The 24,778-nt window shown below is 42.2% G+C and overlaps 1 protein-coding gene across 1 annotated transcript in view; it reads left to right on the top strand.

Moving 5' to 3' along the window:
- LOC311138222 (uncharacterized protein) overlaps positions 1 to 21,140 on the top strand; it is a gene marked incomplete at its 5' end in the record, with an annotated part of 64,895 nt that extends 43,755 nt beyond the window's left edge. Inside the window, 7 exons of the mRNA XM_084172898.1 lie at positions 1,251 to 1,421; positions 3,519 to 3,696; positions 8,085 to 8,990; positions 15,440 to 15,633; positions 16,710 to 16,756; positions 17,654 to 17,716; positions 21,066 to 21,140. Coding sequence (XP_084029024.1) covers positions 1,251 to 1,421; positions 3,519 to 3,696; positions 8,085 to 8,990; positions 15,440 to 15,633; positions 16,710 to 16,756; positions 17,654 to 17,708 — 1,551 coding nt within the window. The 3' untranslated portion in view covers positions 17,709 to 17,716; positions 21,066 to 21,140. The remainder of the gene's footprint in view (positions 1 to 1,250; positions 1,422 to 3,518; positions 3,697 to 8,084; positions 8,991 to 15,439; positions 15,634 to 16,709; positions 16,757 to 17,653; positions 17,717 to 21,065) is intronic.
- Positions 21,141 to 24,778: the final 3,638 nt, after the last annotated feature.

Below are 24,778 nucleotides of genomic sequence, written 5' to 3'. Positions count from 1 at the left end.
CCCCAGATTATTGTTGGGGGGGGCATCTAAGGGGTAATATATGTGAAGATCAGCTGTCTCTGAAGTTGTCGGGTCAAGATTTTGACTGTCAGTAGGATAACAGCTCGCAATGGGTTGATTGACTACAGAGAGGGATGGGGGGCAAACAGAGTGGATTTTTACACCAGGGGTGTCAACAGGGACTTGTCTTTCACACCAGAATATTTTTTTAAACATTGCAATATGCTCAACTCTTGCCTGTTTTTCAGATGTCATCACAAAGGTCTTGCAGTGTATAAGCCTAACACCCATTGAGTGAGGTGGCAAGACATTTCAAAGGGGGGAATTTCCCACTTTTTTCTTCAGATACTTGTCTGCAGGGATGAAACGAGTCACATGTTGAAACCAGGTGTTTCTGAGCCTTTTTTTTAGCCCTTTTTATGAAGACTTCCAAATTTAATCTAAGTAAGGGTATGTATCCATATGTAGTCTATAAACCCTTCAAGCCATTGGGTGGATTTCTCTGGGGGGTTTTCACTCAAACGTGTGTGTGGAGATGCATATGTGAGTCTCGGGCCAATCAGAAGGCTTGCCCCTGGACACTTGTAACTTCAGTGGGTGGCTGAGCGTGGCACTGCCAACAGCATACTTGAGTATTGGGCCAATCGCAGCATCAATATATTACAAATGGCCATTATAAAGCACATAAACGAGATGGGCGTGGCCACTCCATCAGCATACTTGAGTCTTTGGCCAATCGTTGAATATATATTAGAATTGGCCTTATAAATTCCTTCTGCCAATCAGAGCAATGAAAGATTAGACTTTGATCTTAGTCCTTACTAGGTCCAGAAAGTGTATAGGACACGCCCCCAGACACGCCCCCCCCCCCCCCCCCCCCCCCCAAGACTTCTTGGCCAATCAGAGCATCCATGGATTACACTTGGCATTGGACCCTTACTAAGTCCATCCCTACACCTACTATTTGCTGGAGGACTGAGTGGAGTGCCCACTAGAGGTAAAAACAGCATGTCCAATTTGAAATTGGACTTCTATATTGGTGGAGTAAGACTACATTTATGTTAAGCACAGGCCTGGATGTGACATCCAAAAGCCCATTTTGCCAGCCATTTCCACATCTACTTAATGTTTAAAAAATGGCTCTAAAAGCCCTAACTCTGGTTTGCTTTGGAAAGGAGGTTCAAGCCTCAATAAAAAACCAGTGTTAAAAAATGCAGTGACGATAGGTTTCTTTTCGCTTTGAACCACAGAGTGAAGCCTGTTACATCAAAGCAGCATTTCCACAAATCCTGGAGCTTCTGAACACACACTTCAAGTATGTCAGAAAATCGGACAATGGGCGCTATGTCAAAGCCCTGAAAAAGGTCATATATGACCTCTACTCCCAAAACTGTATACCTGAAATCAACGAGGAGATTGAGGTGAGTGCTACTTACTTATGAGCTTTGCTACTCTAGTCCAGGAACAGTCTCTTCCAAAGGTGTGTTGGATTGTGCCAAGGCGAAGAAGTGCCAGAATTAAACTTTTATTGATGGAAGCATAAATAACCTCTCAGAAATAAACAAAGCAGGGCTTGGGAGGTTGGAACATGCAGTGGCAGCCTTATTAAACGGGACCATTTTAAAAGTACCTAATAATGGTAAACTATTTTGATGCATTCAGTGAATTAGCATTCCACTGGGAATCCTCCACACACTGTAGTTTATGGACTACATAAGCATTTGTCCTCATTTCTAATAGGACACGGTAACTGTAAACACATTGATAATTACAATATGGCTTGTTACTTTGATATATGTTCTCTAAACATGTTAAGCTGTTCAGTGGTCATGGTCGTTAAATAGATAAAATAGATAGGATAAAGATACCATCAATTGAACTTAAATTGAAGTTACAGAAATACGACAAAGAAAGTCACCATGTGTTCAATTCTAAATGTTCAATTTAGAATACAATTCTTTCTTCAAGGAGACTGCCACCTCAGATATGGCAGGTTAATAGAATATGTTTGAGAGTACGCCAAAAATGTGATCTGAATTACGTTGGGCAGGGCAGACTCCAGGAGATGGTTATGCACTGCACAGCACCCACCGTGCATAACATTTACACTGCAGACATCAAAAAGCCAGTAAGTCTGGGCTAATCATCTTCTGTCTATATTAGATTAGTGTCAGATTAATGTCAGAGATGGGACTGGTGCCCCAGTATGTTTCTGGGTACCCTGTGACGCAGGTATAGGTAATGGTCCCTCTTCAGTAGACCTTTGTCTCTTAAATGGTTTTGTTTTTTTCATTAGTCCACTGTTAATACAGTCCCAGAAATGTTTTTCATGTCAGCAGTCAAGTTAAGATATTGGACTTTCATGTGTCACTTGCCACATCATCATGATGATGCAAAATGCATCATATGATGTAAAACACATCATGACGATGTGGCAAGTGACACTTTGCTTCTTGAAAATCCTATGTCTTGAAAATTGGACTGCTGGCAGGCGAAGCGAGAGTATTTACTCTGCCTAAAATCTGTCCAAGAAAATAAAACCACAAAGTGAATAATTTTGTATGGAGGTCAATTAGTGTTGAATTTGGTCAACAACTAAATTTACAAGTTAGGTTGTTACGAATGCACTGATATAAGTGTCATTTCGGCAACTTAACAAAATACAACTTTATATCGGAGTTGGGCCTGTTTTCACACACTCATCTGCCCTCTCATTGGATAGAATTGTCCCACCAAATCTCGCCTCCCCCGCTTGCCTTCCATGTATTTCCATAAGAGCGGTCACTTGACTATCTTGTCAATATAATGGATAATCTTTGCTGCTGACATGCCAAACATTTTGGAACTGTATCAACAGTGGACCAAAGGAAAAAATGCCAAAAGATAGTTTTTGAGTTAATTTTTCCTTTATTAAGGAAACCCCTTGTCCAACATCTTCACTGTGAAGTTTGGGCTAGCTACAGTAAATGTGAATGGCTCTCGACTTTTTACTACCCCCAGACTGAGAAGACAAGGGAGGCTTCCACAGACAGACCAGCAGGGAGAGGAGCAGCAGGCTCACCCCACAGTCCCGTCACTGTTGCTGGGGCCAAGCTGGTCACACCTGTCCCTTTCAAATATTAAATTAACCCCTATACAAAACAAATTCCTTGACCCAATCAGAGTCAATCAGAGTATAATTTCTCAGTTGATTTCCTGCAATCCAAAAAATATTTTGAAATACTTTTAGAGATCTTTACAAAACCCTTTCAAACGTTTAAATACTCTAAGACTTAAGCCAAGATTTCATTTTGTGAGAATACTGTATATAATGATCTACAATAGCCTGCTTCTCTGGCAGCCCTTCACAGAGATCTGAGTTTTCATCATTAGAAAAATTCATTACGCATGAGGTATTATTCAATAAGTGCCATTGAAAACCACTTGAAAGTGTTTCAGGATGTTTTGAATTGTTAGTAGGGAATGAATGTGACCCGTTCTGTCTCCTCTCTCCCTCTCTCCTTTTGTCCGTGTCAAAGGACAACCCAGTGAAGTTTGTCAAAATGCAAAGCACCTCGCCCAGAGAGGCTCTGACGAAAGCCCGGGGGGTCATTGAGATGTACTTAACCCTGTTGAACAAGAGCAACGGGCCCATCGACTGGAACTGCGAGGAAGAGTACGCCGAGGATTACCTAGAATCCACCACCCCCACCACAGGTAGCAGGAGATATACAATAATTATGATAATATCCATTAAAAGAGATAGTTAGTCATTTTGTAGAGTTTTACTGGTGGTTTCAGTGTCACGCCCTGACTCAGGGGACGCTTATATGTTGAGTCAGGGTGTGTATATTCCTTGTTGTGCTTGTTCTATGTATGAGGATCTAGTATGTCTAGTTCTATGTTGGCCGGTGTGGTTCCCAATCAGAGGCAGCTGTCGCTCGTTGTCTCTGATTGGGGACCATACTTAAGCAGCCTATTGGCACTGTCTAGTTGTGGGATCTTGTTCCGTGTAAGGTTTGTTGTTCTGTACTACCTTGGACTTCATGTTTCGTTTCCTTTGTTGTTTTGTCGTGTTGTTTATTACGTTAATAAACATGTACGCATATCACACTGCGCCTTGGTCTGTGAAGATCCCACCAAACGAGGTCCAAGCAGCGTGCCCAGGCGGAGCGAATAGCCATGTCACAGGTGGGAAAATTGTGGTCATGGAAAGAGATATTTGCGGGGAGAGGACCATGGGCTAAGGTAGATGCACAGGCAGGAGAGGTGCAACGGCAACACGGAGGAGGCCGGTCGAGGAGGAAGCCCGAGAAGCAGCCCCAATAAAAAAAAATTGGGGGGCACACAGGGTGGTTGGCGGAGCCTAGTGTCAGAGCAGAGCCAACTCCCCGTACTCACGCGAGGAAGCGTATGACTGGGCAGGCTCCGTGTTATGCGGAGCTACGTACTGTGTCGCCAGTGCGCCGGCACAGTCCTGTACGTCCTGTGCTTGCACCACGCACGTGCCGTGCGAAGATGGGCATCCAGCCAGGACGGGGTGTGCCGGCTCAACGCTCCTGGTCTCCAGTACGCTTCCTCGGTCCCACATATCCTGCGCCAGTTCTACGAACTGTATCGCCAGTGCGCGTGCACAGCCCAGTGCGTCCTGTGCTGATGCCTCAAACATACTGTGCGGAAGTAGGCATTGAGCCAGGACGGGTTGTGCCAGCTCTCCGCTCCAGACCTCCAGTCCGCCTCCACAGTCCGGCCCGGCCTGTTCCTGCTCCTGGCACCAAGCCAGTGGTGCGCGTCGCCAGCCCGGCCCGGCCTGTTCCTGCTCCTCGCACCAAGCCAGTGGTGCGTGTCGCCAGTCCGGCCCGGCCCGTTCCTGCCCATCGCACCAAGACAGTGGTGCGTGTTCATAGTCCGGTCCAGCCCGTGCCTGCTCCTCGCACCAGACCAGTGGTGCGTTTCTCCAGTCCGGCGCGGCCCGTTCCACCGGTGCCTGGTCCGGTGCCTGATCCAGTTCCGGTCAGCCGTTCCACTCCGGAGCCAGAGCAGTCCGCTCCACCGGTGCCTGATCCAGCTCCGGTCAGCGGCTCCACTCCGGAGCCAAAGCAGTCCGCTCCACCGGTGCCTAGTCCGGCTCCGGTCAGTGGCTCCAGTCCAGACCATGACGTCAGCCCCTCTCCAGGTTCGGGGTCTCCCACACCAGGGTCCAGACAGGGCCTGGCGTATCGTGGGAGGAAGGAGAGGGGAAGCAACGCGCCGAGGTCTAGACCAGACCAGGGGCGCAACAGGGAGGCGGAGAATGAGAGGTCGTCACGCCCCGAGCCGGATCTGCCTCCGAGGCGGAATGCCCACCCGGCCCCTACCCTGTTATGTTTATGTTGTGCGGTCGGAGTCCGCACCTTTGGGGGGGGGGGTACTGTCACGCCCTGACTCAGGGGACGCTTACAGTGGGGGGGAAAAGTATTTAGTCAGCCACCAATTGTGCAAGTTCTCCCACTTAAAAAGATGAGAGAGGCCTGTAATTTTCATCATAGGTACACGTCAACTATGACAGACAAAATGAGAAAAAAATATCCAGAAAATCACATTATAGGATTGTTAATGAATTTATTTGCAAATTATGGTGGAAAATAAGTATTTGGTCAATAACAAAAGTTTCTCAATACTTTGGTACAGTGGGGAAAAAAGTATTTAGTCAGCCACCAATTGTGCAAGTTCTCCCACTTAAAAAGATGAGAGAGGCCTGTAATTTTCATCATAGGTACACGTCAACTATGACAGACAAATTGAGAAACAAAAATCCAGAAAATCACATTGTAGGATTTTTAATGAATTTATTTGCAAATTATGGTGGAAAATAAGTATTTGGTCACCTACAAACAAGCAAGATTTCTGGCTCTCACAGACCTGTAACTTATTCTTTAAGAGGCTCCTCTGTCCTCCACTCGTTACCTGTATGTGATTTTCAGGATTTTTCTTTCTCAATTTGTCGGTCATAGTTGACGTGTACCTATGATGAAAATTACAGGCCTCTCTCATCTTTTTAAGTGGGAGAACTTGCACAATTGGTGGCTGACTAAATACTTTTTTCCCCACTGTATATGTTGAGTCAGGGTGTGTATATTCATTGTTGTGCTTGTTCTATGTATGAGGATCTAGTATGTCTAGTTCTATGTTGGCCGGTGTGGTTCCCAATCAGAGGCAGCTGTCGCTCGTTGTCTCTGATTGGGGCCAATACTTAAGCAGCCTATTGGCACTGTCTAGTTGTGGGATCTTGTTCCGTGTAAGGTTTGTTGTTCTGTACTACCTTGGACTTCACGTTTCGTTTCCTTTGCAGGTTTGTCGTGTTTTTTATTACGTTAATAAACATGTACGCATATCACACTGCGCCTTGGTCTGACCCGTCATTAAACGAACGTGACATTCAGTCTCCCATAACTACCACAGACTTTATTGATTGTTATTGCTGTTTGTCTCCCGTAGTGGAATCTTTTATGAGCATAGGCTGGAAGGATCATCTTTCATTTGGATGTGTTAGCTTCCATGTTATGAGGAAAATAACATTATATCCCATATAAAAACTAGTCAATACCTAAATTACCACCAGAAAATCTGGAAAACACACACCTAAACAATGCCTATTTTTACAAATCCAGCAATGCTCCTGGAAATGATTAAGAGTTTCTGTGTACAGTGGCTTGCGAAAGGATTCACCCCCCCCCCCCCCCCCTTGGCATTTTATCTATTTTGTTGCCTTACAACCTGGAATTAAAATTGATTTTTGGGGGGTTTGCATATTTGATTTACACAACATGCCTAACACTTTGAAGATGCAAAATATGTTTTCTTGTGAACAAACAAGAAATAATACCAAAAAAAAACAGAAAACTTGAGCGTGCATAACTATTCACCCCCCCAAAGTCAATACTTTGTAGAGCCACCTTTTGCAGCAATTACAGATGCAAGTCTCTTGGGGTATGTCTCTATAAGCTTGGCACATCTAGCCACTATGATTTTTTCCCATTCTTCAAGGTAAAACTGCTACAGCTCCTTCAAGTTGGATGGGTTCTGCTGGTATACAGCAATCTTTAAGTCATACCACAATTCTCAATTGGATTGAGGTCTGGGCTTTGACTAGGCCATTCCAAAACATTTAAATGTTTCCCCTTAAACCACTCAAGTGTTGCTTTAGCAGTATGCTTAGGGTCATTGTTCTGCTGGAAGCTGAACCTCCGTCCCAGTATCAAATCTCTGGAAGACTGAAACAGGTTTCCCTCAAGAATTTCCCTGTATTTAGCGCCATCCATCATTAATTCAATTCTGACCAGTTTCCCAGTCCCTGCCGATGAAAAACATCCCCACAGCATGATGCTGCCACCACCATGCTTCACTGTGGGGATGGTGTTCTCGGGGTGATGAGAGGAGTTGGGTTTGCGCCAGACATAGCGTTTTCCTTGATGGCCAAAAAGCTCAATTTTAGTCACATCTGACCAGAGTACCTTCTTCCATATGTTTGGGGAGTCTCCCACATGCCTTTTGGCGAACACCGAACGTGTTTGCTTATTTCTTTCTTTAAGCAATGGCTTTTTTCTGGCCACTCTTCCATAAAGCCCAGCTCTGTGGAGTGTACGGCTTAAAGTGGTCCTATGGACAGATACTCCAATCTCCGCTGTGGAGCTTTGCAGCTCCTTCAGGGTTATCTTTGGTCTCTTTGTTGACTCTCTGATTAATTCCCTCCTTGCCTGGTCCGTGAGTTTTGGCAGGTTTGTTGTGGTGCCATATTATTTCCATTTTTAAATAATGGATTTAATGGTGCTCCGTGGGATGTTAAAAGTTTCAGATATTTTTTTCATTTCACTTGACTATTTTGTGTATGTCCATTACATGAAATCCAAATAAAAATCAACTTAATTTACAGGTTGTAATGCAGCAAATTAGGAAAAACACAGAGTGGGATGAATACTTTTGCAAGGCACTGTATATGTTTACTTTGCTGTTTCGCAATCAAACATCTGGCCACCCATGATTACTCCAAGCTGTTTTCAGACTGTTCTCTTAGTCTTATTTACCCTAACCATTCCCATGTTACATGTCCCTCTCCTCTGCCCTAGCTGAACCTGAACACAAGTGTGCATGTCCAACAGTGGGTCTGGTGACCCCTGATGTCTCCCTGGTGTCCCACAGCGTATGGAGCAGTCCCCCACAGCCCACCCTCTCCCAACTCAACACGATTGTGCCTCCCAGGCCGACTCACCTACCCCTGGGTACCAAGAGCGCTGAGCCCCAGGTGTTCCTTGCAAGTTCTGGTACCGTAAGACCTCCCTTCCCCAGGGAGCTGCAGCGGACTGTCCCCGATGGACGTTCACTTGAAGGGGGCAGAGAGGGGGAGATACACTGGGACTTTCGTCCACCTTCACCCAATGGAACTGAGTCAGATTCTGCACTCTACCACACAGTTGCAGACCCCCATTCTGCCACGAACGACGCTTCCACATCTTCCCCTCCCAGTCTGATTCTCCTGGGGACCGTTGGCTCCCATGACGAGACTTTTTACTACCCCCAGACTGAGAAGACAAGAGAGGCTTCCACAGACAGATCAGCAGGGAGAGGAGCAGCAGGCTCACCCCACAGTCCCGTCGCTGTTGCTGGGGCCAAGCTGGTTACACCTGTCCCTTTCCTGTACAAGGTTATTGGCATCACCCCCAGTAGTGATGAGAGCACTGCCTATGTGTTGGCCAAGAGGTCGCTGGACACCAGGAACTATGGAATACTTCAGGATGGGGTTTCAACAGAGACCCCTCAACTAGAGGACACTAGAGAAAAATATCCAGGCACAGAGAGATATTTACATGACTGGAACCCTCCGATTGAAAGCACTACGACCGAAGCATTCCCACATTTGAAGACGACAGAGGAGGAGCCAGACAAACTACACACCACTACAGAGGTACTGGACCAAGTAACGAAGACTGAGCCAAACCATAGCAGGACATCCTATGAGGATGTCTTCAGCACAGGTAAAGCAAAGAACCCTGTTTGATCTACTTTGTGTCCTCCTACTGATTCAAACTACACAAATTCACTTTCATAGAGATTTGCTTAGCACTTTATTTTACTGTACTGTTTCCACTAGTCTTTTTTTAAACATGTATTTATCCCCTTATTTTAAGAACTAAACTACCTCCACACAGTAAATTAGGAAAGTATTCAGACCCCTTGACTTTTTCCAAATGTTGTTACATTAGTCTTATTCTAAAATGGATTGAATTGTTTTTTCCCCCTCATCAATCTACGCACAATACACCATAATTACAAAGCAAAAACAGGGTTTAAGAAATGTTAGCAAATTTATGAGTAAAACAAAACAGTCAAAAGTTTGGACACACTCATTCAAGGGTTTTTCTTTATTTTGTTACATTGTATAATAATAGTCAAGACATCAAAACTATGAAATTACACACATGGAGTCATTTAGTAACCAAAAAGTGTTAAACAAATTCTTCAAATAGCCACCTTTTGCCTTGATGACAGCTTTGCACACTCTTGGCATTTTCTCAACCAGCTCCATGAGGTAGTCACCTGGAATGCATTTCAATTAACAGGTGTGCATTGTTAAAAGATAATTTGTGGAATTTATTTCCTTCTTAATGCGTTTTAGCCAATCAGTTGTGTTGTGTCAGGGTAGAGGTTATACAGAAGATAGCCCTATTTGGTAAAAGACCAAGTCCATATTATGACAAGAACAGCTCAAATAAGCAAAGAGAAAAGACAGTCCATCATTACTTTAAGACATGAAGGTCAGTCAATACGGAAACATTTCAAAAACTGGTTCTCATGAGGACCACCACAGGAATGGAAGACCCAGAGTTACCTCTTCTGCAGGGGATAAGTTCATTAGAGTTACCAGCCTCAGAAATTGCAGCCCAAATAAATACTTCACAGAGTTCAAGTAACAGACACATATCAACATCAACTGTTCAGAGGGGACTGTGTGAATCAGGCCTTCATGGTCGAATTGCTGCTAACAAACCACTACTAAGGGACACCAATAAGAAGAAGAGACCTACTTTGGGCCAAGAAACACGAGCAATGGACATTAGACAGGTGGAAATTTGTCCTTTGGTCTGGAGTCCAAATTGGAGATTTTTGGTTCAAACCGCCGTGTCTTTGTGAGACATGGTGTAGGTGAACGGATGATCTCCGCATGTGTAGTTCCCACCGTAAAGCATGGAGGAGGTGTTATGGTGTGGGGGTGCTTTGCTGGTGACATTGTCTGAGATTTATTTAGAATTCAAGGCACACTTAACCAGCATGGCTACCAAAGCGATACGTCATCCTGTCTGGTTTGGGCTTAGTGGGACTATCATTTGTTTTTCAACAGGACAATGACCCAACACACCTCCAGGCTGTGTAAGGGATATCTGACCAAGAAGGAGAGTGATAGAGTGCTACTTCAGATTACCTGGCCTCCACAATCCCCCAACGTCAACCCAATTGAGATGGTTTGGGATGAGTCGGAAGGTAGTGTGAAGGAAAAGCAGCCAACACGTGCTCAGCATATGTAGGAACTCCTTCAAGACTGTTGGAAAAGCATCCCAGGTGAAACTGGTTGAGAGAATGCCAAGAGTGTGCAGAGCTGTCATCAAGGCAAAGGGTGGCTATTTGAAGAATCTGAAATATAAAATATATTTTCATTTGTTTAACACTTCTATGGTTACTACATGATTCCATATGTGTTATTTCATAGTTTTGATGTCTTCACTATTATTCTACAATGTAAAAAACTGGTACTGTAAGTCCTCAGACCCTTTACTCAATACTTTGATGAAGCACCTTTGGCAGCGATTACAGCATCAAGTCTTCTTTGGTATACAAGCTTGGCAAACCTGTATTTGTGGAGTTTCTCCCATTGTTCTGTGCAGATCGTCTCAAGCTCTGTCAGGTTGAATGGGGAGCGTCGCTGCATAGGTATTTTCAGGTCTCTCCAGAGATGTTCGATCGGGTTCAAGTCCGTGCTCTAGCTGGGCCACTCAAGGACATTCAGAGACTTGTCCCAAAGCCACTCCTGCGTTGTCTTGGCTTTGTGCTTAGGGTCCTTGTCCTGTTGGAAGGTGAACCTTCGCCCCAGTCTGAGGCCATGCTTCACCGTAGGGATGGTGCCAGGTTTCCTCCAGACGTGACAATTGATTTTCAGGCCAAAGAGTTCAATCTTGGTTTCATCAGTCCAGAGAATCTTGTTTCTCATGGTCTGAGAGTCCTTTAGGTGCCTTTAGGCAAACTCCAAGTGGGCTGTCATGTGCCTTTTACTGAGGAGTGGCTTCTGTCTGGCCACTCTACCATAAAGGCCTGATTGGTGGAGTGCTGCAGAGATAGTTGTCCTTCTGGAAGGTTCTCCCATCTCCACAGAGGAACTCTGGAGCTCTGTCAGAGTGACCATCGGGTTCTTGGTCACCTACCTGACCAAGGCCCTTCTCCCCCAATTGCTCAGTTTGGCCGTGCGGCCAGCTCTAGGAAGAGTCTTGGTGGTTCCAAACTTCTTACATTTAAGAATGATGAGGCCACTGTGTTCTTGGGGACCTTCAATGCTGCAGAAATGTTTGGTACCCTTCCCCAGATCAGTGCCTCGACACAATCCTGTATCGGAGCACTACGGACAATTCCTTTGACCCCATGGCTTGGTTTTTGCTCTGACATGCACTGTCATCTAAGGGACCTTATATAGACAGGCATGTGCCTTTCCAAATCGTGTCCAACCAATTGAATTTACCACAGCTGGACTCCAATCAAGTTGTAGAAACATCTCAAGAATGATCAATGGAAACAGGATGCACTTGAGTTTAATTTCGAGTCTCATAGCAATGAGTCTGAATACTTATGTAAATATGGTAGTTTTTTCTGTTTTCGCTTTGTCATTATGGGGTATTGTGTGTAGATTGATGAGGAAAACATTTAATGTAATACATTTTAGAATTAGGCTGTAACGTAACAAAATGTGGAAAAAGTCAAGGGATCTGAATATTGTACTTCCATTCATTTTTTTATATTGTACCAGGGACCTTCAGACAAGTCTTTTGAAGCTTCTGGAGAACACCATCGTGTTTGTGGGAGTCTCAGCTTTCCACAGAGGGTCATATTAGTGTATAGGCCAACCGTTCGAACGCTACAGACGTTTTCGTGAGATGACCAATTTTCGAGATGTCTCATTGTCTGACAAACAACGCTCTAGCTCTGCCACCTTTCACCGCTGATGTTGGAGGGCAATATCGGCGGATGAGGTGGATTGAGAATCCCCATGCAAAAATCCCCATTTAAAAAACAACAGATATCTCTAGTTTAAACAGACAGATTTTGATGGGGATTTTTTAATTATTTTAATGTAATAATTGTTTTAATGAAAATGAACAAACCAGCTATTACTTCCCTTGCAAATATATTTTATCACGTTCATCACACTAAGGGACAGAATTGTTACCTGGAGGAAAATGGGGGAGGGTCATGCTTTTTCAATTTCAGTCAAGGGGAGGATTTGATATTTTTTCAATCTAGTCCAGGGGAGGGTCATGTAATTTGTAATTGATGAAATTTCAATATTTCTCAGTGTTTTAGAACTTGTTGGTTATTAGGCTATATATCAATGTGTGCCCGATGCCGCCCCTCATCTTAGATTCTCCGCTGGGCACGCAATATAAATTTCGCCTATAGGCTATTTATTGTGGTCTCAATCAAATGATCCATAGCCTATAGGCTATGAAGTGCATGCTCCGATAAGCACAGAGGAAGTTTATATTTCTAAGATAGCTGCTGGGATGGTGTAAATAAAACTAGGCTGCATTTCACACTGCAATGGATATTCCAACCCTGAGCCCTGGCCTGCTCTGCTCTTACTGATCAAAAACGTTGTTGTGTGCTGCTTAACCAATGGCTGTGCTGTGTAGGCCTACGGTGGCAGTTCAGGAGGAGAGTCAAAGGTTTCTTCCGAAAGTACTTTTTGATTAGGCCTAATCCAGAAATGCACCATCTTGCGTGCGGACTAGCCTATATATATTCTGTTCAGTTTGAGACGGATAGCGTGAAGATAAAGAGGACCGAAGGTCAACTTTGATAGCTTGCTACTACTATAATAGATTTTATTAAATACAATATGTTTCTTGCCGAGGATGTATTTATCAGAATTATTGACCTCACAATAAGCCAGATTCTAGTAATTTACGTTGTGGTGCTGAAACTTGAAGCAGCAGCTGCGGCACAATCAATCAGAAATTGACAGCTGGTGCTGAAAGTAGGCAAATTCGAGTAGGCATAATTCATTTCAACAGTCTTCATTTGAATTAGACTAACAACAAGAAGGCTTTGTGTTGGATAATATTTATTTATATTTAAGAAAGAACAGGTAGGCCTACCATATAGGCCGACCTGTTTTTGTCGGTCAATTCCTCTGCCCACCATGCACTCTTTAAATAGCCTACCTCCGTGTCAGTGAAGGGCTGTTAAGTTAAAACCAAGACTCGAATTGAGGGGGTATGCCATAGGCCACCTTATCAAAAGAAAATGGCAAAAAGCACAGTCCTACCCCTCGTTGCGTTAAGCCTTGGAAAAAGAGTAGCCAGCAGTTAAAGCTTACATTTTTCTGCGCCGGTAGGCCTACTCTGTCTGGGGTGGAAAAATAGGCCTAACTTTTGAAAGTACCATGCTCGGATTCCTAATGACGTCCCGGATTTAATTATTTGCAAACAGGGGCAGTTTTGTTGTAAACAAGACACTGATTTGGCATTGGAGAAATATGATAAGATGAACACATAGGCCTATCTCTATGTCCATTCTTAGCCTGTAATTTTGGTAATTTGTGTGGTATTAAAAAAAAGATTCAGCTAATATGTAAAATGAAACAGAATTGCATGACATTTTTATAAAAGGCTATTTTTTCTCAGACCTGCAAATAACATGATAGATTCATGCAATGCTTTTACTATAAAGGAGATCTTTCCAGCCCTACTATTGTCCACGGTGGTCTGCGAACACACAACCTTCTGGCCTGTAGCCCTGTGCACTATCTAAATTCCTGCGTTGCCATAAAATGCTTACAGGACGAAGAACAGTTTCTAAAACTGCATATCTAAGGCGCTGGTCTGTCCAGGAAGTGAAGGTAAACGGTAGCCATGTTCTCTGCTATCCACTTTTTATAATTATTTTGGGTATAGGGGAGGGTCACTTGTTTTTTTTCAAGCATTTAGGGAGGGCCATCCATTTTCATTTCAGTGAGGTACGATTTTCTCCATGTAACCCTTATTATAAATAATGTTCACTCCCTAAACGGTGATCTAAAGTTTAAATTATGTTTCATTATTTTCAAAGAGATCGCTAATAGCAAGTGAGCTGCAACAAAAAACAGTGCCACTCACCAGATGATCATTTGTAAACGAAGTTTGAATGAAGTGTGAAAGTTAATCTTGAAAAGGGTGATGCTAACAAATTAGTAACAACATCCACCTTGAAGATGATAACAGCTGCTGCAGCCACTGTCATCATTGTCACTCTACTACTACACAAGCTAGCTAACATTACTACCGTTAGCATGGGAAAACTACTGCTTGCGCCACGAGAAGGCCTAGATACGTCCCTTTTTGTTTTAAATGGTCCCACCCATTGCAAGTCAAAATGTGATTGGTTCACTCCACTGTCACTCCAAAATTCTGCTCTAATACAGTTTAATCAAAGACAGTACAGTATGAAGCTAAAACTGCTTCTACAATAGAATCCCCTATCACACTTAGACAATGTCATGGCAATGTTGGCTAGCAAAGATCATGCGTACTAGAAACACTTAATCGGGTCTACTAACGGTCGTCTCTCGCCAAACTGCCATGTGCAAGCCGTCAAATCAAAAGGCACTCCTTCGATATGTGTCAGTTTGTCACTTTCATGGGGTTGGAGTAATAACATGTTTAACTACTTAAGACTGGCTCGAATCTAGGTTGTGCTTTTAGATTGAGAAAATGTATAACTAAGGCATAATTTTTCACTTCTCGAAGCCCAAACCCCGGCCTTTGGTTGGTTTCGCTCGCGATGTTGCACCTCTGGGTTTAGGAACTCTGTTGTTGAATGGCAGAGGCCTTCTGTCCAGCTTCTGAAGACCAAGCCAATGGCTGGCTGAGCTAGCTAGATTGTTCTACCCAGAGACCACCAAAGAAAATCCTTATTGGATATTCTTTTATTTTCAGCATTAACCCTTCTCTTTCCAACACAAACTGAATAGATAAAATCAGAAGATCATTAAAAGTATTGTAAAGATTATTAACATTTTGTTTTAAATTGTATAAATGTATAAATGTTTTGGTCTTCTCTGAAGGCCTAGAAGGCCCTCACGGTTCCCCACTGCACTTTGTACTATCAAATAAACTGCCCTTGAGCTTTGAATTAAGATTCCCTCTCTAAACAATGGCTCATGTTCTTCCTCATTCTCCCTCAGATATCCTGTCAGAGAGGACAGATGTGGACGATGCTCCTCCAGAAAGGCCCAGTGAAGGCTCAGAGAAGGAATTCCGGAATGGGAAAACTGGTCATTCCGATTCAAGCATCTCCTACCAGACAGCCTTTATCATTGCAGCCGTGTGTGGTGGACTACTCCTGATCAAAACCCTATTCTGTCTCAGTGAGAAGAAGGTAAGATAGATCACACACTGAACAAGCAATGGCGGTGCTCAACTAAGCTATAACCCCCTGTACCAACAAGCTGTGAGACAACTATACTGAACAGAAATAAACGCAACATGCAACAATTTCAAAGATTTTACTGAGTTACAGTTCATATAGGGAAATCAGTCAATTGAAATCAATTCATTAGGCCCTAATATATGGATTTCACATGACTGGGAATACAGATATGAATTTGTTGGTCACAGATACCTTCAAGAAAAAGTAGGGGTGTGGATAAAAAAAACAGTCAGTATCTGTTGTGACCACCATTTGTCTTATGCAGTGCAGTGGGGCCGTGCATTATCATGCTGAAACATGAGGTGATGACGGCGGATGAATGGCAAGACAATGAGCCTCAGGATCTCGTCACGGTATCTCTGTGTATTCAAATTGTCATCGATAAAATGCACTTGTGTTCATTGTCCGTAGTTTATGCCTACCCATACCATAACCCCACCATGGGGCACTATGTTCACAACGTTGATATCAGCAAACCGCTCGCCCACACTACACCATACACATGGTCTGCGGTTGTGAGGCTGGTTGGGCGTACTGACAAATTCTCTAAAACGACGTTGGAGGCAGCTTATGGTAGAGAAATTAACATTAAATTATCTGGCAACAGCTCTGGTGGACATTCCTGCAGTCAGCATGCCAATTGCACACTCCCTCAAAACTTGAGTCATCTGTGGCATTGTGTTGTGTGACAAAACTGCACAATTTAGAGTGGCCTTTTATTGTCCCCAGCACAAGGTGCACCTGTGTAATGATCATGCCGTTTATATCAGCTTCTTGAAATGCCACACCTATCAGGTGGATGGATTATCTTGGCAAAGGAGAAAATGCTCAATAACAGGGATATAAACAAATTTGAGAGAAATAAGCTTTTTGTGCGTATGAAACATGGGACCAACACTTTACATGTTGCGTTTATATTTTTGTTCAGTGGTAGTTTACATCTACCTCTAACAGTAGGGAGAAACCATGCTAACCCTTCCCTCTCTAATTCCTACATGAAAATCTAATAACTATTTTTTTTTCAGAGACTCCGAGCCCTTCTCCACAGTACCAGCATAATTGAAAACCAGAGGTACATTTATTTAATTATATCCTTAAATGTCATGGTGGTAAAAACAGAAAACTTAAAAGACAGTGGAGTCCTTTGAAGACTATTTACACTAATCAGTGCGGCACTATTGCTAGGCAACAATAACCACAACACAAATATTCGGACATGGTATTGGTGCGGTCAATAGCTACAGAAATCGTCAGGTGATGAACTCATTGTTTTGGCTCAAGATCATTTACAACTTATAAATCAACTCCAACTCAGTCATATTGATTTTTCCTCAAAAGTTATCTGGAAACCTACAATATAGGCTATATAAATGTTAGACAGCAGCAACATTTATTTGTATGTTCAGTGTTGTCCTAGTGATCATGGTGTCCTTCCCCATGTTCAGATCAATGAATGTTGTCACGATCGTCAGGGTAAGGAGTAGACCAAGGCGCAGCGTTGCAGGCAAACATACTCATTTATTAGCGAAACGTGATCAAAACAACAAAAGACGGTAACGTGACAGTACACGGTAAACCACAACCAACTCGAAACAAGAACCCACAAAACACAAAGGAAAACCGACAGTTTAAATATGGCTCCCAATCAGAGACAACCAGCAAACAGCTGACACTCGTTGCCTCTGATTGGGAGTCACTCAGGCCAACATAGAAAATGACAAACTAGAACCCCCAACATAGAAATATAACACATAGAATAAACACACCCTGGCTCAACAAATAGAGTCCCAGAGCCAGGGTGTGACAAATGTATTGTTCCAGATAATTGATTAGGATAAAACTGCAGCAATTGTCTGTTTAAAAAACAAACTTAGGTAGCCTATATTTACATAATGATCACGATACCTCACCCTTACAATGCCATTGACTAGTCTGCACTGAAACCTAACCCGTGTAATATGTTCCACAGGGCATGCAGCAGCATTGAGGATGTTGAGCTACAGTATTATAAAGCCAAGGAGTGAGAGAGCTGGTAAGAGCCACTACCCTTCCTTCCCACTTCTTCAGTGAGAGTGAAATGCAAAATGATTTATGGATGTCATTAGAGAACATCTGAAGAGTTTCATTCCAAAACGCTATATATCAATTTTCATAAATATTGGTAAACTAGGTTTTATTGATTGATGGTTTCATTTCAGAGAGACAAATAATCTGTTTTTTGCTAAATGCTATCCACCTCACTCTCAGAGAAATCAGTAGTACTGCTAGGTTTTACACAGTCAAATGTAACAAATAACTAAATTTTGTACAAATGATACATTGTACAAATTATACATTTGTGACATCAATATTTAAAAAGGCTGTAAAAAGATTCAATACAGTATGAGATCTGCATGTAAAACATTTACATTTGACATTTTGAGAGCTTGGGACTCTAAGGTTTTATCTGGAAAAAGATGATTCTGAGACAATTTATCTTGTATTGTTTTGAACTTAACAACATGAATTGGGGTATTTAGAGTACTATATAAGACAGAGAACATTGAACAGAACAAGGCAATGTCAATAACTTAATTTGGACAAAAATGCAGATAGAACCTCTCGATTTGAGTCATTTAGCAGATGCTCTTATCCAGAGCGATAGATAGGTGAGCCTATCACTATCACAGTCAAATATACAGATATACGAACATTCCATTTCAGCTAAACAATGGATATATAGTGTTTAAAATATATCATACACATCTAAAATCTATTAATTAAAACGTTTTTGAGAACAGTTATATTTTACACACACAAACCAATAATTTCAGATTTACAAAACACAAATGTGAAAAATTTGTGGAAATATAATATTCAACTCTTATTCCTCTACAAGCCCTTAAAATGGCCAGGGTCTGGTTTTGTTTTGAGCCTTTCATTTCAAATGGTATTTACTTGTCTCAATTACTGAAGAAGGGTATCTGGGATTGAAGCCCCATATTTGGGATTGAATGGACCGCTATTGAGATCTGAGGGTAACAGCGTAATAATATGACTAGGATCCTGTGTTTTGGATAATCATGTCACATGACCTGGATTCTAACCTTTTTTAAAGCTTTTTCATCCAACTGTCCCCTTTTCTTTATGTCAATTGGTCCAGCATCATCCTCAGACAATTCACTTCATTTTTTGTGTAATTCTCTTTCCTACAAAATGCTTAAAATAAAAGGTTACAATCTAGGTAATGTCACATGCAGTGGCGGCTCCTGAAAAAATTCTCAGGAGGGGCAATTTTTCTGATGATTTAGGTGACCTACACACGTGCACGAGTCCGTGCACGCGATTCCAGATATCTTTACCTCTGAATAAACTGCCTTTATTATACCATATCCACCCTGTCCAAAGTCTCTACTTGGTCTCAGTTCTCCAGTAAACTTGTGATTATCAACAGTACACAACGGTAACAAACAATTGGGGGAACTCACGGGGCAGATAGTAACCACTTAAAAGGAAGCGATTCCCAAACCTTCCATTACAAAGCCATCACCTACAGAGAGATGAACTTGGAGAAGAGTCCCCTAAGTAAGCTTGTCCTGGGCCTCTGTTCACAAACACAAACAGACCCCACACAGCCCCAGGACAACAACAACAACACAATTAGACCCAACCAAATCATGAGAAAACAAAAAGAGAATTACTTGACACATTGGAAAGAACAAACAAAAAAACAGAGCAAACTAGAATGCTATTTGGCCCTAAACAGAGAGTACACAGTGGCAGAATACCTGACCACTGTGACTGACCCAAACTTAAGGAAAGCTTTGACTATGTACAGACTCAGTGACCATAGCCTTGCTATTGAGAAAGGCCGCCGTAGGCAGACCTGGCTCTCAAGAGAAGACAGGCTATGTGCACACTGCCCACAAAATGAGGTGGAAACTGAGCTGCACTTCCTAACCTCCTGCCAAATGTATGACCATATTAGAGACACATATTTCCCTCAGATTACAGCGATCCACAAAGAATTCGAAAACAAACCCAATTTTGATAAACTCCCTTATCTACTGGGTGAAAAACCACAGTGTGCCATCACAGCTGCAAGATTTGTGACCTGTTGCCACAAGAAAAGGGCAACCAGTGAAGAACAAACACCATTGTAAATACAACCCATATTTATGTTTATTTATTTTCCCATTTGTACTTTAACTATTTGCACATTGTAACAACACTGTATATATACATAATATGACATTTGAAATGTCTTTATTCTTTTGAAACTTCTGAGTGTAATGTTTACTGTTAATATTTATTGTTTATTTCACTTTTGTTTACTATCTACTTCCCTTGCTTTGGCAATGTTAACACACGTTTCCCATGCCAATAAAGCCCTTAAATTGAATTGAATTGATAGTAAGGTCGCAATGACACAGAAAGCAGTTCAATGTCGGGGTACAGAGTCGCTCTCTTACCAGGATCGCGGTCCGCTCTGACCAGGGTGAAGGTGGCCGGCTCCACTTCTCTGTCCGGGACTCATCCAGCCAAGTCTCCCAGCTGTATTGGGATTCAGCTGCCAGCAGCGTTTTCATTATTTAGTCCGTTCGTAGCGGGTATGTACACGATCAACAAGATCAGTCCAAAACCAACCACTGGAAATCCATGGTTGGCAGAATGTTTGTAAACTAAGTCTACAAATTAAAAACATAAAATAACGCCGCACTGCAGGTCGCAACAGAGACGCTGGTAGCCGCCATTGTCTTAGTTACGTTCAACGTTACGTCACGTATGACGAAAGCGCGTAAGTGCAAGCCCACAGACACCCATAGAGAATGTATTGAAAGCTTTGAAATGTGAAAAAAATAGATTTTACATGACAGGCTATGAGAGACTTCTGGGCGATTTTCAACTTGACTGAAATCGCCCCAAAAACGGGCGGGGCCATTTGAAGCACGACTTTAGCCTGATTTGACATTTAGTGGCTGGCAGATCAGACGTGAACACTGATAACTGCTGTTGCCGTGATATAATTGATTAGAAAAAAAATCCCTTCCTTTTCCCGTTTGGCAGTGCGTCGCCCATATCGCCCTATTGAACAAGCCGTCCCTGGTCACATGATAGCCCATAACCAGAGGTGTAAAGGAACTAATTACAACTACTCTCGTTGCTGTAATTGAGTAGCTTTTCTGAGTACTTGTACTTTTGAGTATTTTTCAAAGTCAGTAATTTTACTTCTACTTGAGTAAAATGTCATTAAAGTACTTTACATTTTTCAATTTATTGCATGGAAAAGCTAATGTGTTGCAACATTCAGTTAACCTTAATGTTTTTGTTTAAACTCATTTACTTTTACTCTGAGTAACATCTCTCTCTCTCTCTCTCTCTGTCTCTCTCTCTATCTGCAGGATTGGTTTTACCTGCCAGTAAGAGACCAACAACCACGTAATTCGTTAAACATGTGGAAGACATGGAAATTTGGCAACTATTTTCCTCATGTTAAAGTTTATCGTTTTTTTATATAAATATCAACAAATGTCTAAAGGTACCTATTTTTATACAAATTAAGTTTATATTGCTTGAAAGATTTAACAGAGAATCTAATGCTCTCAAAGTTATACAATATCTGCCTGCTTCCCTTTCTACTGTCAAAAAGGTTTGAGTGAATTGATCTGTTAGACACAGCGGTAACTTGACTCTCAAAGACTGTTTGGACGGTGTCATGCACACCACACACAACTTTGATCTTCCATGACATAGAATGGACCAAACAATCCACCAAGGATTCTCCGTCACGGCAGGGGTTAACGACTTCACCCTAGCCTGTTTCTTTCACTGACACTCCCCTATCATCTTCCAACGTGACTGATAGCTCCTCAGAGTGAGACTCAGAGTTCTAGAGGGGAAGCACCCCCTTCTTTATTACAATGGCATCTGTGTTTTGACCAGCACATGTCTCCCAGTGGGGATAGTAGCCATTAGAGCAACAGTGCAAGTCAACATTAAACTAAATGAAGTCTTCCCATGTGACTGAAAGAGTCTCATGACATTGTTCAATGGAGTTGGGCCCTTGAGCCAAAGCAAGACCAGGTGTCATCACCTCAAGTGGACAGAGGATGTATTTTGGGGAATCAATAGATTAAATACAAACAGATAAAATACAAACAGAACACCCAAAGTTATTTGTTTTGAGTGTACACGCCATGCAGCATACCAGATTAATTTGACTTCTGATAATCTCTTGTTTTATCCCTACCAAATGAATATAAGGACCTGTCTCTCATGCCATGATGCCAATGAAAGTGTATGTTATAAAAAGGTAATTTGGATACTGGATGCTGATTGGTTGATAAGCATTAGTTATTCACGATAATCCACGACAAATGCCAGTTCCTTTTTAATTGTCACTTTGCATCCACTGTCCCACAGCTGAGAAAAGCAATTCATAAACGTTATATCAAAGTAAAAGCATCTAGACATTATTTGCCAGCCTATCATTAGATTTTAAACAGAGGAGGTTTAAACATGCTTGTTTATTATTGCTTGAAATGTTTTCAAACACAGAATCTTACGCTATTAAAGTTAGACAATATCGGCTTACTTCCCTTCTTGCTGTCAAAAAGGTTTGAGGGAATTTGTCGGTAATTATTGTACACCAGTGGCCACCAACCTTTTCAGTCAAGATCACTTTGAGTCAAAATTCAACCACTCAGATTTTTTTTAACATAACTTTTAAAAAATTAAGCCTATGCAACATTAACCTATAAACAACAGTACTGTAGCAGTGAGGTTTGTGTAGTAGGCTATAGGCCCAATACATTATCACCGCATATTGGCTTTGCTTGAATTGCCTTGAATACTTTTTTTAATTTTACTCACGTAGTATTATACTGGGTGACTTTAAATTTTACTTGAGTGATTTTCTATTAAGGCATCTTTACTTTTACTCAAGTAGGACAATTGGGTACTTTTTCCACCACTGCAGTACATTAATACAGTTCACTACTGGAGCTAATAGGCCTATTTATTATGAATGTTAATATATTTATAATATATTTATAATATAGGCCTATTTATATGCTTCATAATGCTTTTGAATGACCCTTCCGGTTTTGGCGGGAAATACCGGGTTACCCGGAAGAAAAGTAATTTATTCTCTGGATGGAACATTTGTAAAATACCAAAAACATATTCAACCCTAGCGCTGATGCCAATGAAAGTGTATGTTATAAAATGGGTAATTTGGATATTGGATGCTGATTGGTTGATAGGCGTTAGTTATTCACGATAATCCATTTTAATTATTTTAAATTTTAATTATCACTGTGCATCCACTGTCCCACAGACCAGCCAGGCAATTCATAAACATTATCTCCACAAAAAAATATATATACAGTGAGGGAAAAAAGTATTTGAACCCCTGCTGATTTTGTACGTTTGCCCACTGACAAAGAAATGATCAGTCTATAATTTTAATGGTAGGTTTATTTGAACAGTGAGAGACAGAATAACAACAAAAAAATCCAGAAAAACGCATGTAAAAAATGTTATAAATTGATTTGCATTTTAATGAGGGAAATAATTATTTGACCCCCTCTCAATCAGAAAGATTTCTGGCTCCCAGGTGTCTTTTATACAGGTAACGAGCTGAGATTAGGAGCACACTCTTAAAGGGAGTGCTCCTAATTTCAGTTTGTTACCTGTATAAAAGACACCTGTCCACAGAAGCAATCAATCAATCAGAATCCAAACTCTCCACCATGGCCAAGACCAAAGAGCTCTCCAAGGATGTCAGGGACAAGATTGTAGACCTACACAAGGCTGGAATGGGCTACAAGATCATCGCCAAGCAGCTTGGTGAGAAGGTGACAACAGTTGGTGCGATTATTCGCAAATGGAAGAAACACAAAAGAACTGTCAATCTCCCTCGGCCTGGGGCTCCATGCAAGATCTCACCTCGTGGAGTTGCAATGATCATGAGAACGGTGAGGAATCAGCCCAGAACTACACGGGAGGATCTTGTCAACGATCTCAAGGCAGCTGGGACCATAGTCACCAAGAAAACAATTGGTAACACACTACGCTGTGAAGGACTGAAATCCTGCTGCGCCCGCAAGGTCCCCCTGCTCAAGAAAGCACATATACATGCCAGTCTGAAGTTTGCCAATGAACATCTGAATGATTCAGAGGAGAACTGGGTGAAAGTGTTGTGGTCAGATGAGACCAAAATCGAGCTCTTTGGCATCAACTCAACTCGCTGTGTTTGGAGGAGGAGGAATGCTGCCTATGACCCCAAGAACACCATCCCCACCGTCAAACAAGGAGGTGGAAACATTATGCTTTGGGGGTGTTTTTCTGCTAAGGGGACAGGACAACTTCACCGCATCAAAGGGACGATGGACGGGGCCATGTACCGTCAAATCTTGGGTGAGAACCTCCTTCCCTCAGCTAGGGCATTGAAAATGGGTCGTGGATGGGTATTCCAGCATGACAATGACCCAAAACACACGGCCAAGGCAACAAAGGAGTGGCTCAAGAAGAAGCACATTAAGGTCCTGGAGTGGCCTAGCCAGTCTACAGACCTTAATCCCATAGAAAATCTGTGGAGGGAGGTGAAGGTTCGAGTTGCCAAACGTCAGCCTCGAAACCTTAATGACTTGGAGAAGATCTGCAAAGAGGAGTGGGACAAAATCCCTCCTGAGATGTGTGCAAACCTGGTGGCCAACTACAAGAAACGTCTGACCTCTGTGATTGCCAACAAGGGTTTTGCCACCAAGTACTAAGTCATGTTTAGCAGAGGGGTCAAATACTTATTTCCCTCATTAAAATGCAAATCACTTTATAACATTTTTTACATGCATTTTCTGGATTTTTTTTGTTGTTATTCTGTCTCTCACTGTTCAAATAAACCTACTATTAAAATTATAGACTGATCATGTCTTTGTCAGTGGGCAAACGTACAAAATCAGCAGGGGATCAAATACCTTTTTCCCTCACTGTATAATGTTTTGCTATTACTTCTAGCCTATCATTTCATTTTCAACAGCGGGGGGTTGTATAAACCTTTCTGTCTGCCTCTCCAATCTGTGCCACGTTGCAATAGAAATCAAATCAAAGTTTA

This window comes from Coregonus lavaretus (assembly GCF_964263955.1).
Source record: "Coregonus lavaretus genome assembly, chromosome: 12".
NCBI classification, from domain to species: Eukaryota; Metazoa; Chordata; class Actinopteri; order Salmoniformes; family Salmonidae; genus Coregonus; species Coregonus lavaretus.
Note: the sequence above shows the minus strand (reverse complement) of the source record. Positions and strands in the feature narration are given on the sequence as shown.